The sequence below is a fragment of the Coturnix japonica genome, chromosome 12 (assembly GCF_001577835.2).
Source record: "Coturnix japonica isolate 7356 chromosome 12, Coturnix japonica 2.1, whole genome shotgun sequence".
NCBI classification, from domain to species: Eukaryota; Metazoa; Chordata; class Aves; order Galliformes; family Phasianidae; genus Coturnix; species Coturnix japonica.
The window spans coordinates 15,467,121-15,484,275 of record NC_029527.1 but is presented as its reverse complement, the minus strand read 5'-3'; the positions used below and the strand labels follow the sequence as shown (position 1 = coordinate 15,484,275).

The 17,155-nt window shown below is 43.0% G+C and overlaps 2 protein-coding genes across 10 annotated transcripts in view; one reads left to right on the top strand and one right to left on the bottom strand.

Annotated features, from left to right (window-relative positions):
• The first annotated feature begins 20 nt into the window (after positions 1-20).
• IL5RA (interleukin 5 receptor subunit alpha) lies at positions 21-15,439 on the top strand. The gene is made up of 12 exons (XM_032447297.1): positions 21-993; positions 1,218-1,335; positions 3,000-3,157; positions 4,142-4,287; positions 4,500-4,638; positions 5,164-5,296; positions 5,369-5,559; positions 6,026-6,171; positions 6,799-6,934; positions 8,456-8,596; positions 11,788-11,966; positions 12,744-15,439. The coding sequence occupies exons 3-12, from the start codon at positions 3,046-3,048 to the stop codon at positions 12,834-12,836; spliced, it is 1,416 nt and encodes a 471-aa protein (XP_032303188.1). The 5' UTR covers positions 21-993; positions 1,218-1,335; positions 3,000-3,045; the 3' UTR covers positions 12,837-15,439.
• The window catches only part of CNTN4 (contactin 4), a 239,861-nt gene continuing 237,308 nt past the window's right edge, over positions 14,603-17,155 (bottom strand). For all 9 annotated transcript variants that reach the window (XM_032447184.1, XM_032447186.1, XM_015875246.2 and 6 more), the window contains one exon: positions 14,603-16,293. In XM_032447184.1, the coding sequence (XP_032303075.1) occupies positions 16,193-16,293 (101 nt within the window). In that variant the 3' untranslated portion in view covers positions 14,603-16,192. The remainder of the gene's footprint in view (positions 16,294-17,155) is intronic.

Sequence of the window (17,155 nt, the reverse complement as noted above, 5' to 3'; positions counted from 1 at the left end):
CCCACAGCCGGAATAAATCTGTCTCAGCCAAAAACGCGACGGAGTCTTTGTACCTGAAAGAGATGTTACACAGATCCGCTCAGCCTTTCAAGCACATCTCTTTGCTGTGGAAAGGAGAGCGTTTATGAGCACAAAAGGGTTTTTAGGAATGACCTACTGCAAAAAACATCTCACGTTTACAAGTTTTGTCAGCCTTGTGTAAGAACATAAGAACATCACCTCTCCCTACCTGTTCCTTTGCTTCTGTTGTTAAATATCCTGCCTCACCTTTAGAAACAGTCTCTTTGCTGCTGTAACACCGAGCTGCAGCTGTCAGAGCTCCCTGCTCAACACTTAGTTATAGCTGTTTATTCAGGGCTGCACAGACAGATACAGCAAACAGGCACCTCCCTTATCTCCGTGCCTTCCAGCAGGATTTGATTACAGCCCTCATTCCTGACTGACCTCCGTGGTTTATGACCTGGCATATTCCCAGATCCTAATCACTAATTGATTACTAATAGCATGTAATGCGCAGCTAATAGTGCCTAAATACAGTTGAGAGTTTGACCACGCTGAACTGTGCCCGATTTTCACTGATTTTTGAAGAACTTGCTTGAATCTAGTTCTAGTGTCCAAAGAACTCACCTCTCCCAGCTTGCATCACCTTCACATTTAGAAGAGTTCTCTGTATTTGCAATCCAGGTTTCTAATGAATATGTCATTAGCCCCCTCATGATTCCTCTAAGCATATTATGAACAGACTCCCTTTCTGCAGGGTTTTCTTAGGTTGTTTCCCACTCCTTTTGAGCCTGTCTTATCCAGCCTTCCCAAGGATCACAGCTCAGAGCTCTCTGCATGAGATTGGGAAGCTCATCTTGCTCTGGTGCCAGTAACTTCTCCAAATACCAGTGATAGACACATGGCTGCATGGCAGGATGACTGGACAAGGCAATTCTGCACGGTCTTCCAGCAACATCAGAATCTGATTTTCAACTTGGGATGTCAGTGCTGGTCAGTAAGTGGATACTTTGCAATGAGCTTTTAAACATTCCTGGCTCATCAAAAGTTAGTTAGTAGAGAATGATCAGACTGTAGACTATAGTATACAACTAATCCTCAATGCATAAAGTAAAACCATGTGCTAGAACAGAGCCTTCCATCCTGTGGTTAAATCTGCAGTTCCCTTTTTACAACGCGTGCTTGTCTAACTTACTTATCTCCTATCATTTCTGAAGTACCTATCGCATCTGTACTTAAAAGACAGCAGTTACAAAAGGAACCCACAGGGAGATGACCCAGCGGACGTCTGAACGAACAGAGCAGGCTCTTCACTTGACTTTGGAGACTCCGCAGGTAACCTCCTGGGATTTACATTGCACTTTGTTTTCCTGTCTTGTTGTGCTTTGTTTGAAAGGCTGCCAAGGCCCCGCTTTGAAAAGTCATCTTTGCATTATGCTGGGAAATGCAGCTGGAATCTGCTCCGACCAGTTGCCTTTCAGTGGAACATGTGCCAATTATAAGTAAGAAAATCATTACCATTTCAGCTCTTATGGTTTAGATTTTTACTGCACTTTATAAAGGAATATACCCTTCATTCCAGGAAAGCAATGCATCCTTTACCTTCTCCTCATTGCTTTTTACTGTATATAACCAAAACCATAAGCAAGCTTTTACTCATCCTGAGTAAACTTACCATACTTACCATAGATCAGTTTTTTGCAGAGAGCATAATCTTGTTGGTGCTTTTTTGTTAACCTTTTTGATGGTATTTCCAAGAGTTTACCACAGGGAACAGATTGGCTGCCACAGGCTGTGTGGTATCATTCACAAACAGCAATGCAATGGGAAGAAATCCAGGGGTGTTGTTTAAGCATAAATGTCTGGTATCAGAATAGCACCCAGGTAGTGATTCACATATATTTGGGAAGAACCAAAACGTCTCAGTAACCCAACCTATGTAAAAACAAGCACTGGCTCTCCAGGAATAATCCTTTAGAAAACTCTAGAGGTTCAATTAGCCTCATGAACACTTTGGCTAGCAGAACACTAGATACACACAGAAAACGAATGTAGATAATGAGCAGAGTTGGACATTAGGAAACATGCTGCATTGTGGATTATGCATCATTTTAATGAACTAAGCATTCATACACCATTTCTAAAAGCAGTTACTGTGTAGCAGAAGTACTCCAACTGTGATCAATCGGATTGCTTCCAGTCCCTGGGTTATTTATTGGAGGTTCAGTGAGAACTGATGGGTTAAAGATGCTTTCTCTGCTCATTACCGCCTGAATATATTATGTTTTTCATACAAGCAGTTGCTGTAGATGCCCCAGGGAAGCAGCGTGATTGGGCTAGGAGGGCGTATTTCTCTTCTGTGAGAACGTTTTGGAAAGCTGCTGTTATTTCCATGTTGTTTATATTAGGTTGTATATGAATGATAACATGCGGATATTTTCCCCTCATGAAACAGTCTGTAGGAAGTGTAAGAACACGCTGTTTTCAAGCGTTTAAATTAGAATCAAACAAAATTGTTTCTCTTACACCCACTAATTAACACTGGAGAATTAGCCTTGAGGTGGGCACTGGGACTGCTTCCTTAGTGAAATGCAAACTGGAGAGCAGATTCCAGCAAGCAGCCATTCGATATATAGCAACAGCTAAAAAGACAGATATTTCTGCTCTTGGAGTTAATGGGCCTCCATCAAAAGCCAACACACCTGAACCCAAGTCGCTCTGCTCAGAGATGCTGTAGGTCCATAACTGCTGCTCTGAGCATCCACACATGGCAGTGCTGAAAACAGCAGCTTTTTCCAGGGGGGCTGGCAAAAACAAAGGGGGCAAAATGAGATGAGGTTAGTTGTACTTCATTTTAGCTACAAGATGTATTTTCCTGCAAGGGAATGAGAATATTCTGTGCCCTGCAAGGTTTTATTACTTTGGTCCTGTAGCTGTGAATACCTGTAGCATGCTCCATGGTCTGCATGCTTAACACTTGGGCTTGTGTTTGGTTTTAGCTATCAGCCTGTCTGTGACATGCCTGCAAGCCATGTGCTTTGATGCATGGTTTTTCTCATTAACCATCTAAACATTACGGCCAGCACAATGAGAGTTTGTCTGATACTCCTTTGGATAAGAATTGTAGTCCAGCCACACATACTTCAATGTAAAGCAGGTAAGTCCTTTTCCTTCCAACAACAGCAGTGTTCCAGACAGCATAAAACTGCACTTATCTGCAGAAACAGGACAGCAAAGAACATCGTTGGCAGCAGCCCTGGGTCCTGTCCTGGTACATCAAGAACTAACTTGATATTGGAAGTTTTTTTGTGGGCGTCTCAACAAGGAACATTTCAGAGCAAGCAGTTCAAGGCTGTTTGTGTGTGGGCTTTCTAACTCTTCAGGAGGCCATACCCCCAATGCAGAACACTTGAAAGTTGAGCAAACGGGCATTAAAAGCTGCCTGGGACATGGCAAATGAGGGAGGATGGGCTCTGAAGCACTCCAGAATTGGAGGGGAGTAGATTGATAATTTCACTGCATTGCTATTTATATGCTAACATTTCTCCCCAGCATGAGATCTTCTTCATTTCCGTAAGAGCTCCAGGAATCCCTTTTGCCTTGTCATTTTAAATTATCATTCCCATCCTTTCTATGTTTTCTCCCATTTATGCCTAATTCCTCTGTTCATCATACTTTTTTTTTCCCCTCTCACATATGACTTCTTGTGGCTGTCAGCCTTCACTTGGACAGCCCCCATGTCATGCTGTTCTGCAAACCTGGGTCAATGAGAATGGATCATTTGGCTGATCACTTATTGACCCTGCTCAGTACAGAAGCCCAATAGCCTGGGGGATCCAACTGAAGAGCCTGGGCCTAATTAATAAACCAAATGTAATGCGTTATTGTAATTATAAAGATGAAACAAAAATATTTTAAATCTAAGTTTCAAGTAAACTCTTATTTGATGAAGCTTTGGTTGTTATTTAAATTTATTTTTCAAATATCAGGAATGCTTCGAGAGAAACTATGGAGAGAATATAATATTGAAATGAAATCCTTTATTGTCTTCTTGTATTGCTCATTACATTACCTATAGCTATTGGCCTAAACAACTCACTGGATTAGTGCACTAAGAATATTTTTGTCTTCTTCCTTACAGTTCAGGTTTTCCCACCTGTTAACTTGACCCTTACAGTCTCTGCATTAGCACAAGTACTTCTAAGCTGGAAGCCAAGCCCTGATCAGGAACAAAAAAACTACACTATTAGATACGATGTGAAAATCTTAACTCCCTTGTTTGAAGAGGTAAGATAAAAGTAAGTCCAGTGTGCTAAGAAGGCTGACTTCTTGCTGAGTTCAACAAGGGAGCAGAAGGTGTGATGTGATGGTTTCAAGTAACCATGCAGGGGGCACTCAGCTAAAAGCCCATCCTTTGTAGATCACTCTTAGCAAATCCCTTGATTAAGCTTCCATCTTGTGTTGCCTATTTCATTTATTTATTTTTTTTAATTTTCAAGTATGATACAATGAAGACTCACAGTTTCCGAACAGCTGTACTTCACAATGGTTTCTCTGCACACGTCCGGACATTACTTCTCCATAAGGGTCTTCAGGTGACAAGTGACTGGGTGACGGCAGAACTGCAGCCTCCACCGGGTAAGAAGAAATAAGAAAGAGGTCTGAATGTGTGTTCTGTACTAGTCTGTGGAGTAATAATCAGAAGATGACAAGTATAATTCTAAATAATACAGCATTTCTCCCTCTACCTGCTACAATGGTTTTACAAAACTTACTTAATCTGGGCCTTTTTGTATGGCTCCAGAGCCTGGTAAACAATCTGAAGATGCAACATGGATAACCCCAATATTCTAAACATTACTTGATAAAGCCAGAATAACCTTCTTCTATCCACCCAAGGATGGCAAAAGATGATATTGCCTTGAATCTCAAGGGGTACAGAAAATGTGTAATGGTGCTGTGTGGTACAACCTTACTGGTGATTTTTCAGAGTCTCCATCCTTCCGTAACTGGTAGAACTGTGTGATCAGTACCAGGACTAGACACAGCATAGACAAAATGGACAAAAGACTGTAGTCAAAGTGTCTTAAAAGTGTCCATTTCACACAACTTCTGTAATAAGTGTTTGTTTTCTTCCTGTCTAACAATTCTGTGTTTCTATAGGTGCTGAAAATACAGCTGTCACTGGTTTGTCCTGTGTTACTCACTTCACCGTTTCTAGCACTGTTTCTCTCCATTGCACTTGGCTTCCTGGTGAAGGGGCACCAGAAGATACCGAGTACTTTCTGTTTTACAGGTTGGTGCCTTCTCCCATTTCATTCAATGCAGAATTTCCTTGAGAGCATTTCTCACGCATGTTTTAATTTAGGTATGAGACCTACACGGAAGAATGCCTAGATTATATCAAAGACAAGTGGAACAGGAATACAGAGGGCAGATTCTCAGTGACTCATATTGCTCCTGGTGAGATTGATGAGCTCATTGTAATACACATTAATGGCTCCAGCAAGTATGCTGCAATCAAGCCTTTCCAGCAGTTATTTAACCAAAATGCCATTGGTGAGTAGAAACTAACAAACAAACAACTCAATGAGTAAAGCTCAGCAGAACTGTAAAAGATTTGTAGGAGAATATTAGTGTTATCAGCCCCCAAACCAGCTACTGATCATTTGATTTCTTTCCAGATTTCAGTAACTTTCCTGGTTATGCTTAAAAAACAATAGAATAGTTTGAATCAGTCTATGATTAATTTCATGATTTTGCAAATAATAATTTCACAACTTTCTCCTTCAATAATCTAGTTTCTTCTGATCTTATAAGTGGATTTCTTAAACTCTTTTCCTTTAATTATTTTTTGCAGTACAGTTATTCCTCTTTAATCGTTACATTTTCTGCCTAAAACATGAAAAAACTTCAAAAATTATAGGCCCTACCTGAACACTTGATGAATTTATAAGCTGTTTCGATTGCTAGTATTTAAACTTCACTCTTTATTTAACTTACTGGTATGATTTTCTTTTTATAGAGAAGGTGAATGTTCCCAGAAATGTCACTGTATTCTTCGAGCAAGATGATCTCGTGGCCACATGGGAGAAGCCACTTTCTGCATTCCCTGAAGGCTGTTTTGAATATGAAATTTACCTCATCAACTTGAAGTCAGGTAACAAGCAGGTAATTGCTCCTCCATTGCCTGAGTGTTACATTTCATTTCTGACACTCACTGTCCTGCATAGATAAAGAATGACTTCACACAACCTGGAGAAAAAGTCTTCGTATTCACATCCATGGTACACATTTAAGATCATTTAAATTGAAATGTGCTATCGGTGCATTTTTGAAACTATGGACTACTGGTCAGACTTGTGTCCTATTTGTGACTAGGGTTCAACATAGCCAAAATCTCTACAGTTTTCATATTTTATCTCCTTTTTGGACATGATTTATGCCTGCAACACACTACCTCCAAGAGAGCTTGGAAAACAGAAGAACAAAAAGGAGTAACTCACTTGTATTTTGTCCGACTTCAGCAGGAGGAAGGTGGACAGTTCTCAATATCCAGCATGAAGTATCTCAAGGAAGAATCCAAAACAAAGCAAATTTCACATGCTTTGCTCTGAAATCCTGATATATTAGGAGAGGAATGGCACCTGTAAAGATAGACAGCTTTCTCCAAAGCAGTGTGTGATGCTCACTGATAGTCTACTGAAGAAGACTTTAAAAATAGGGAGACGTGATTTAACTGCTTTCTAAATTTCCTGGTCTTAAATAATGCATAACAGAATGGTATTCTTCTAACAGGTATCAAAAACATATTTGCATGACTTCAGATTACGGATTGATGTTACCTGCAGATATTCCATACAAATAAGAGCAAATCATCACATGTGTTCTGTAAGTGGATTTTGGAGCGACTGGAGTGAAATTGTTTATATTGGTAAGTATTACATGCATCACTCTTGTAATGAAGTAGTAATATACTGCTGGAAAGCACACATGCCCAGTCATGAGCACGTGCAATGCTCCCTTAATTAACTTTAATAGACAACAGATGCTCCAAGATGCTAATGCTGGAAGTTACTATGAGTGGTCACAGCAGTTACTACTTTACTGGAGCAACCTGACGGCTTCAAACCAAACCATCATGGTCTTTGGAATATGATAATTTGCTCCACTTTGTTCTGTATTTCCCACTGAACCCGATTTTTCTCAGGAAGTAGCAGTTTTCTTATCATGGCACGTTATCAACTGTTTGTTCATAGACATCCTGCTTTGCTGTTATCATCTTTTGAGTTTCTTCACTTCCTGATTTTCACTAAAACAAGGCAAAATAAAGTCTTACTCTCTTTTGTTTACTGTACTTCTCCCCTCTGTAACAGCAGTCCTTTAGCTTTGTTAAAAATTGAAATACAATTCAGAATCCTTTCCTTGGGCTGCACTAATCAAAGCCTGTGCAGTACAGCCATGTGCTGCCAAAGTCAGCATTGTCAGAGTTCACCTTGATCCCACTTTTCTCTAAGAGGTTGTTTGGAAGTGCTATAGTCAAACAAAATACTAAAGATATATATGAGGGAGCACCCACCAGGGCTCACAGTTTAACAGATCATTATGTCAGGTTTGGGGCTGGAAGATACTCACTGTGCTGTCCCAGTTCTGCTTTCCCAGCAAATCTGAAGAATCTGATAGAAACTCTCTGTCAGCTGAAGCATTTCTGAAAACCATCTCTGTCCTGCAGCATGACAATGGCTGGGGAACTGTGAAACAGGATTGTTAATGACTCCTCTGCTAAGAGGCAGCAAAGGCCAAACATGAGAAATTCATTTGACAGTAACACTCCTACTTTCTTGAAAGAAAAATGTCAGCACTGCAGACTAAATAAGCCATCCAATATAAATAAATAAGCCATGTTTGCAGCTGGAGGTTGGCTGGGGACTTCTGTCTCAGTGGCACAAAGGCTCAGGACAGATTGGCACAAGCTCATGGCAGCACCCACGCCCTGGTCCCAGTGCCTACTCTGAGACAGCAGGCTGAGCTCCTTGTTTCTTAGGAAGAAATCTGGCCAAAATTGAATACTGGTTTGTTTGTTTGTTTTCTACTAGACCAATAAAACCAAGATGTCTGCTGCTGTCTGATTTATGTCCTCTCAATTACCTGGTAATGGCAGTGCTGACATTTGATAAGTAGGACAGGTAGTTATCGGAAGCACACACGGACTCAGCAACCTTTTGAAAATGCAGCTCAATGTAAATGTTGTATGGCAGAATGTGGCACAAAGTAACGGTCCTGGCCACTGAGCATGTCTTTCTGAAATAGAAATGTTGACCTTATTGTTTTGAGCCTGGTCTGATGGTTGGCAACCCTGCACTTAGCAGGGGGGTTGAAACTGGATGATCATTGTGGTCTTTTTCAACCCAGGCCATTCTGTGACCTTGATAGAAATACCTGTGTCTGCTCACAGGCAGAGGCAGTAGAGAAATCCTCCCCGAGGAAATGCATCAGCAACAGCTCACAGGAAAAATTGCAGGTTTCAACATCTTGTTTACAGGCAAGTTCATGAAGGCAGAGAAATGTAGATCCTGTGGAAAGGGTGAACAGAAGTGAAGAGTGGCTTAATGGAAAACAAACAGGTTGTGCCTGAGGCTATAAGCAAGTAGTGCCTACACTGCCTTGTGCATCTGGGGATGAGGTGTGATGCAGGCTGGCATTCTGGAAGTGCTGCCAGTCCAGGCTGCTCTGCTTGGTGGCAATACAGTAAAAGAAAAGGATTAAGGTAAAAAAGAAAAAGATACTCTGAAAAGGATACTCTGAACAGGTAAAAATTCGAGCGGTCCTTTGCACTTTCTGCTCCTTGTCACCCCTTGACAAGAACAATTGCACTGAACTACTGGCTGTTGTGAGTTTTTGAGCTTATTATACAGAGGCTATGGATGCTAAACAGCTTCCACGTAGCCAAACTTCCAAAACGTGCTTTAAAGAAACCCAGCTATATTGGATTTCTGTAGCACTGACTGGTCAGGCCGTGCATTAAAGAATCAATGTAAATACAAGCTTTTTCCCTGAAACAAGCAGCAAGCAGCAATTTTCAGGTTCACAATAAACACAACTGCCCCCAATTTAAGCACCGTCCTAAACTCTGCTAATTTCTTATTAATGTCTTTAGCACATTTGGAATTAGTGGTCATCCTGATGTATCCTCTGCCCTCTTCTTTACCTCACCGTCCCTTTTTCTAGTCCTCCAGACTGCTCAGGGAGGTGGTAGGAAGTGCAAAGAGATGAAGCAAAGCACAACACAAAAGAACAGCACAACAGGTTCCCTATATCACAATTTCATTCATTCATAGTCCCTGTTTTTACTGCTGTTGAAAATTCACAAAGAATTCCACGCAATTCAAGCCACAGAATCATTTAAAGACATTATAAGGAATTTCATTATGCCAAAGGCTTCTATAAATTCTTCTGTGATGCAAGTATCAGAGGTAAACATCTCTGCTAGAAGGCAAAGTAGCCTTTTGGAGAACCTTTTCACTTACCTGCAGTAACAGATGAGGAAACTGTGTTGACAAAAAGCACAGCTGAATGCTTTCCTTTGTCTTCATGAATGAGCCTCCTCTATGCTTCCTCAGCCTTCTACTTTCTGCTGGAGGAGATCCCCCAGTAGGATGTAGTTAGTAACTCACTCCCAGGTGCTCTCCACTTAATGCAATCAGCACACTGAGTCACCCTGCATACCCTACCATCACTGTGCCCATCCTGCCCTGCACCTGGTTCCCCTCTCTTGTCTGCACCCCACACAGCCCATGGCCAGCAGCACCTGCTGCAGGGCAGTCATTTGGAACAGGTCACAGAGCATCTCGGGAGCCACACCATTATAAAAGTGCTCTAGCAAAAGGTGAAATCAAATACTTTATCCATCTCATCAGCTTACAAGAGGGAAAATGAACATATTCTCTTGTTTATTTTTGGCCTTTTAAAGTCACAGCCCGTGGGAAAGTAGCAAATTTCAGAAAGAAAGACACAGAGCAACATCTGAAACAGAGTTAAGCTAGGAGAGGCCCACAAGGTGTTTCCAAAGCCTGACAGTGTCCAAACAGTACTAACAACAAATGCTGTGGTCTAGGCCATACAAAGGCAAACACAGATGTCTACTTTTTTTTGTGACGAAATATTTAATCACTCAAATCCCACTTTTCAGTGTACTGCAAAAAAAGACCAGGACCATACTGAGAGCATCAGTGTAAGCACCACAGCACTGCCCCACTGCAAGGACCCTTAAACCTGAGGGGCATGCAGCCACCACGAACCCAGGTGTGCTCCCATCTCAGTGTTGCTGGCCACTCGTGTGCTAATCCTAAGTGTTTCCAGTCCAGAAGTGATGTGTAACTTATGCTTATTGCTGACTTAATAAATGATTTTGGCACGGCTCCATCAAAATCCTTCACTGATAAATAGCACAACTACAAATGCACCAATTCCAAATAAACCCACACCTCCTTGGTTATGTTATACAGCAATAGTGTAAATCAAAACCACACTCGGACTGAGGTAAAAGCAGGTAGAAGCCCAGCTGCTGTTTCCCTGAGCATGCTGGAAAGGTCTTTTGCACTGCTTTCCCAAATTCTCAGTCTATCATAGCAGCAGCCTTTCCCCAGGTGCCTCTGGCTGAAGCTGAACCGACCTTGGGGTGCCATGGACACCCTGAGGCAGGTGACATTGAGTCACTCATCCTTCCCTCAGCTTCTTGAATCCTTGAAGTGCTGCTGTGGAACCAGTGTGGACAGAGCTAAACTTGTTTCTCCTTCTGGGATCCTGGGACACAAAGATTATTCTGCCTCTTCCACTTCTGGGCCCTGCTAGGAAGAGGCAGAGCGCAAACCAGTCCCCCTTTATGCCCACAGAGATGCCCCCTCACAACAAAGGGCCTTTTCAGACCCCCCCTGTTTCTGCTGAGCACAACTGATAATTCACTGTTTTGAGATCACTTTGCTCTTCATGGTAGGAGCTGTGAAGATGCAGTGCCTGCACCAGGGCGTGCACACTTCTTTTCTTGGCTGTATGGCTTTCCAAGCTCAGGTCCATCCATGCACAGCAATGGCAGACATCCCATAACTTGCTCAGTCATGTCTTGCTGTGCCAGCCCTGGTACTTCCCCTCCCTTCAGCAAATAATCAGCTCCCAATCAATGTCTCCTCAAAGGCAGCAGCCGCTCAGCCAGGAAGCGTTAGCTCCAGACTGATTGAAAACGCTTTGAAGGAGGGGGAGAGAGATGAGGATGTTTTCTGTCTCAAAATGAAAGCTATGGAAAAGAGTGAGTTAGCAGCAAGAAATTATTTTAGACTCCCTGCTGGGGAGGAATAATAGGATAAGAGAAAACTTGACAGAAATCGGAAAGCTTTAGAAAGAAAGTCAAAGTAACCAAAGTGCTCAACGAACCAGAGATGGGCCAGAGCTGTCACAGAAGAAATGGGGCAGGGGAGCGGGACTTGTCGCAGTGCACAGGGCTCAGGTGCTGCAGGGCAGCCATGTCCTGGCCTTGCCTCTGCTTTGTAGGCCCCAGGCTGGTCCCCAGCAGGCTCTGCACGCTCCTCCTGGGCTAAGTCTTGTCACCTTCACTCAGGCCATATTCCCATTAAAATCTGGCCCTGTTGGTACATCTGGCAGACAGAGCCTTGCAGTGACTGAGATGTGTATTCTGTACTCTGGGCTGTCAAAGACAAGGAAACGATTGCTCTGCAGCTCCCACTACCACAAATGTTCATCTGCCTAAACACCTGGAATCACAGAATCACTAAGGTTGGGAAAGACCTCTAGGATCATCCAGTTCGACCATCGAACTCTTCCTGTGCCCCACAGCAGTGCCCTCACGGCCCTCTGTCTCTCCTTCCCACAGACAACACATGTGGAGCAAACTGTTTCCGCCAATTCCGACGCCCAGGATCAAGTTCAGAGATCCCTTTCCAAATCACTATGAGGTAAAGTAATATTTTAATCACTTTGGGTTTTTTTTCTTTATCAATAGAGGGAACACTTGCTGTCCTTCCATCCCTGCCTCCTGTGGAACCGCTGCTGGCGGGAGCACGGCCAGGACTGGAGCTTTATTTTGTGATCCCAAACAGTGAGAAATGCTCGTGTCCTACTGTTAAGCTGGTTTTAAGCCTTATTATGTTTGCTGTCGCTTCCCTGGTAAATACGTTTGCCTTACAGATAAGATAAAACTCCTCATTGTCTGCTCAAGGAAGTGCTGCTCAGTAACTTGATTTTAATTTGTCCCTTCAGAATAGAGGTTTGATTTTTGGGGTATTATTCCATGGTCTGGTCAAGGAGACAGGCTTAAAAGATTAGCAAATAATGTTTGTTTTTAATTAAAGCCATGGGTGTAAAATAACACGACTTAAGATATCACAAATAAGAACGAGAGAAATATTAACAAATATTAACACTGCAGCCATGAAATGGGAGCAGACAGAGGCTGTTCCATTCCCTGTGGCACCTTGGTGCTACCTTTGGTCCTGCTGTACTTAAGGGCAGCTCGGGGTGAGCAGGAGGTCAGGGCACAGCCCTGCTGCTTGCATGGGATATGAGACCTTGGAGCTGCTTGCTGCAAGCACTCCATTCCCAAAGTATAGCATAAACAGGGTGAGGTGCTGACATTACTGCCCCTGAGGGCTTCCCTGCAGCTCATGATGGCTCGATGCCTAGACATGGCTGCAGGGGGGTCGGTCAGTGCTGGAGCTATGCTTGTTTTGCAGAGGGCACGCAGCTGCGCCAGCGAGACATGGCTGGAGCCGGGCAGCCTGGCCGAGGGCCTCCCCTGCAGTGATCTGCACAACAACGTCTTCTGAGGCAGCCACGAGGCCACAGGTGAAGAACTGCTCGGCTGTTGGTTCCAGCATTGCTTGTCCATCCATTTAGAACAGCTGGTGTGAGCACTCTGCAACAAGCACAGTGGTGCCAATGGCAAGGTGGCAGCCTTGACCCACAGACATGGTGCAAGAGGGTACAGTGTAAGGGGAAAGAAGATAAAAAAGCAACACTTTCCTGGCACATGCTGATGCCTTTCCTTAAACCCATCTATAAAACACAGCCTGGGAATGCAGTCCTCAGTTATGCGTAGCTAAGTTTGCCCTGTGGTTTCACCAGGGCTTTCTGATACCAAGGGAGCTGGGCTCCTCTTCCAGTTGCCTTCAGCTGAGTTTGAAAATCCAAGCCCAGTATTGCAGCTCATTCTTCTTAGCCATCCAAGCAAGTTACTAGACCTGCCTGAAGCCAACCAAGCAGCTCTGGTCTGCCCTCACCAACTGCCCTGCTCTTTGAGTGCTGGCTGAAGAGCTCCTGCCCACCCGGCTGCCCCGAGCACATAAGCATGGAATATTAAGACCAAAAAACCCAACAGAACACCAAGCAATGAAGTTGTCTGGAAAGTGCCTAAACATAATGGAGTTCCCAGGTGCTAAAGACAAGAAATAATTATAATAAATGAGGCAGCTCTCATGTGGGTGAAATAGCATGGCTCCATCAAAATTAATGTAGCTCATTAATATAACAATGTTTGTTCCTCGAATGTCTCTACTACTTGTGATTGGAATGGATTGGAGGTGCCCAGCTTTAACAGTCTGAAAATCAGTATTTCATTATTAAAATCCTAAAAGTGAGATGAAAGAGAATTCATTTACTGTAATGTATTTCATTTATGTCATGGCTTCAAGTACCCTAATAAATAAAATTTCTAAATATAATTTCACTCCCATTAATGGAAAGGTACTGCAGAGATTAATGCAATGCGTTCAGTGTAGTTTGCATTTGAGCTGTGCGCTGTGACTGCTCTGCACTTTGCAGTGAAAGCCTTCAGCTCTCGGGGCACCAGCGCTTGGACAGGACATTTCTGCTGTAAGCTTCAGAAGTGACAGATAGACAAGCTTGGGATTTCCCATGCTGCTGGTGGGGATGCACACCATGGGGAAACAACACAAACAGTCGCAGCCCATTGCTTCTCTTGCCTGGCTTTCTGTGCTTTCTCCCCATAGCCATGCTGTTCAGGTGCTCCCCATCAGGTGCCAAGCTCCCTACCTCCGTCTGAGTGTCTCTGCTTTAATAAATCTCTTTACATTTCCCATAGAAGATGGCAATTTTAAAACTTCTTTCTAAGAGCTGAATTGCGTACATTTGGTTTTAAGCACCGCTGACAGGCAAAGTGCAGTGGGTTCCTTTGAAACACCAAAGGAAACACCCGAGATTAGGTGGGCTCCAATCACGCAAATTAGCTGCACTTAAAAGAACAGAATCAGAAACACAAAATGTTGCCACAGTCCACAAAGACAAGAAAGAAGCGATGCCTTACCTGGAGGGAGGAGAGCGTTTGTTTTGTTCCTGATCCTTTCTCATATCTTGATGAGACACCCAGATGCCCGAGCTGCACTCCAACCACACCGCTCTGCATGGGAGCTTTGAATGTTCAGGACTCTACAGTAATAGCTGTTCTCACCCCAATAGATTTACTCTGAAGTGGATCCCTACCAGGTGGGGAGGAGCCGGGTGGGCGCTGGGTGCTGACATTTGTCATTGTGGGTGAAAAGGGTCGGGGTGGAGAAATGCTCCTGGCAGACAGGTATCTTTACAAATGACAGAATATTTATTAACAATACCTTTAAAAAAAGGTTACATCTGCTAGTTCACTGATAAATATCATTTACACCGGGGAGAAAACTACAGCTCTTTTGTTGTTTTTTTTGTTCCATTTTTCTTGGTTTTGTGTTTTTTTTTTTTTTTTCGCTTTTTTTTTTTTTTTTTTTTTTTTTTTTTTTTTTTTTTTTTTTTTTTTTTTTTTTACATAGAAGTAACCATATCAAACTAAGAAAGAAACACAGCTTGAAATACTGACAATATTTCTCTGGTCAACACCCCTGACTTTCACACAAGTGGAATCCTGATTATGCGTTACTGAATAAATATATTTAGAAGGTCTAAAAGTTAACTGTATTATTTTGTAAGCAAAAAAGACAAGTTACAGGCAAATTCAAGCTATCAGGAAAAAAAATAATAGTAAACCACTGCTGCGCATTTAAACTTGAAAATTGTATAGAAAATTCCATTGCCTTGTACTAGCGTTATCCCATCTGAGTGAACGTACAAAAGTACCCCGTAGTAACAAACAGTCCTTCTCTGAAGAAGATGATTTTTGCTGTGGATTTTGTCATTTTCCGGCATGCTGCTGTTACACCTCCGAGGGGCTCCCCGTACCGCTGCTGGGCCCCAGTGGGTGCCAGAATGGGGCTGGAGAGGAAGATGACTAAAGGATGGGGGAGGAAAGCGTGTGGGCAGCGCTGAGCCCGGTTGCATTGCGTGTCGGAGCGCTGCTATTGGTGTCCTTGGAGCAATGTGAGCACAAATTTGCAGCAGGGCCCTCAGGGGGACACCCACAGGTACCCAGCATCTCCACGCTACCTCCATTCCTATCCCATTTGATGCTAATTATGATAAAGACAAAGCTATTTCAAGACAGTAAAAATGGAACCTTACTGCATGACGCCAGAATATCAGCTACATGTCCTGTAGTCCGCAAACAACCGAAATCTGCGTGTTTTGCTTCAAGATCATAGCATTCCTTCTGAGCATTTGGAGTTTGTCTTGCTGAATCCTCTGAATAACAAGGAAAATCCTGTGTGCTAACAGCACTGGGTTCACACAAGTATCGCTGCTCACTCTGAGCCCAGTGGGAAGCAGTTCTGCCCCGCGGAGCCCTGTGACACCAAACAGGAAAGGGGCGGCCAATTGACTAAGAACAACGTGGAACTCTCGTCAGAAAGGAAAAAATTCCAAACAATATTTTCATGATAATGTTGTCCATAGCATTTTATAGCAGAGGAAAAATTAATATCTACATCGTATGTTAACTTTTAAAAAATTCTATAAAACACTAAATATATAATAAAAAATATGCATATAAGGACATATGTAAACTGCTTTGGTAACATCGTATTACAGATGTTTTCAGTGCATTGCAGAGTTTCCAAGGAAACTTCAGACAAAGCTATATTTGCTTTGAGGAAGTACTGTATAATGCCATTCCTAAAGAAGCATAAACATTTTTCCAGTAGTAAGATGTACTCAAACCACAATATTACTTGGTACTGGGTGTCTTCAAAACAGCTAGCTAAATGTTGCTTATATTATAAACAAGAAGTCCTCTGTGTAATTTTTGTCATAAACTGGACCGAGCTGTGAGCGAGATCATTATCGTGCTGATGGCTGACAGTGTGCAGGCGTTGGAGGTCGAAGGGCTGCCTCCTCTCGCGTACGCATCTGAGCAAAGAAAAAAGGGAGATCAGCAGAGAGCACTGCAAACCTTCAGCCCACAGCCCTGCCCATTCCCCATGCTCCACCACCACCCCTTCCTGCCCACTGAAATCTCCACTGCTGTTATTCTGAGGCTTCTCCCACATACTTCTTTACAGTTATTCAAGCTGTTATTAACGGCACCAGCCTGGCCCAATCCACATCCTAAAGGACGATCCTAAAGCATCCTATGGGGATACTCCTGCGTGGAGCCAAATAGGAACTGGCGTGCGCTCCTGCTCTGCTGTGTCTGCTGATGAAATCCCTCTGCAGGGTTAGTATGGCCACAGCACACAACCAGGGGGAGATAATTCTGCTCTCACACAGGGCTTTTCACATCGCTGTAATTTTAATGCCACATTCCTGCATTGCAGAGGCAGCTGATTTAATGCAGCTTATAAACTGCGGTATTATTAATGGAAGATGGGACATGGAGATTTTGCAAAAGCAATGTTGAGTAATAAAATACTCTCTTTTCTGTTTGTTCTTCTGCACAACCTCATTTCCCTAAATAAATATTTATGCATCCAACACAGAATGGAATATTGCTATATAGTAGCCTTATAAATTTAAAAGTCTCTGAACACTGCGTTTTATATTTTGTTATAGTGAGTTGCAGTGAAACAATATATTCAGTATATATGAGTATGGAAGTAGGAAGCAGAAAGTGTGTAGAAATCTTAAAACAGAACCGTAAGCGCTTATGACAGCATCTCTCATAGTTTAACCTTGGCTCAGGCTGGAGCTGGGACCCTGAGCTGTGCTGGATGCTGAATTTCTGCCCCCCCAGGGCATGATGCCCATGCCCAGGTCCCACTGGCTGCTCCTG

Excerpts from the sequence above, each read along its gene's own strand:
- IL5RA (XM_032447297.1), top strand. The coding sequence starts at position 3,046 with ATGGTTTTTCTCATTAACCATCTAAACATTACGGCCAGCACAATGAGA. Across the intron at positions 5,297-5,368 it reads GAGTACTTTCTGTTTTACAG|GTATGAGACCTACACGGAAG; the intron begins GTTGGTGCCTTC and ends GTTTTAATTTAG. Across the intron at positions 5,560-6,025 it reads ATTTAACCAAAATGCCATTG|AGAAGGTGAATGTTCCCAGA; the intron begins GTGAGTAGAAAC and ends TTCTTTTTATAG.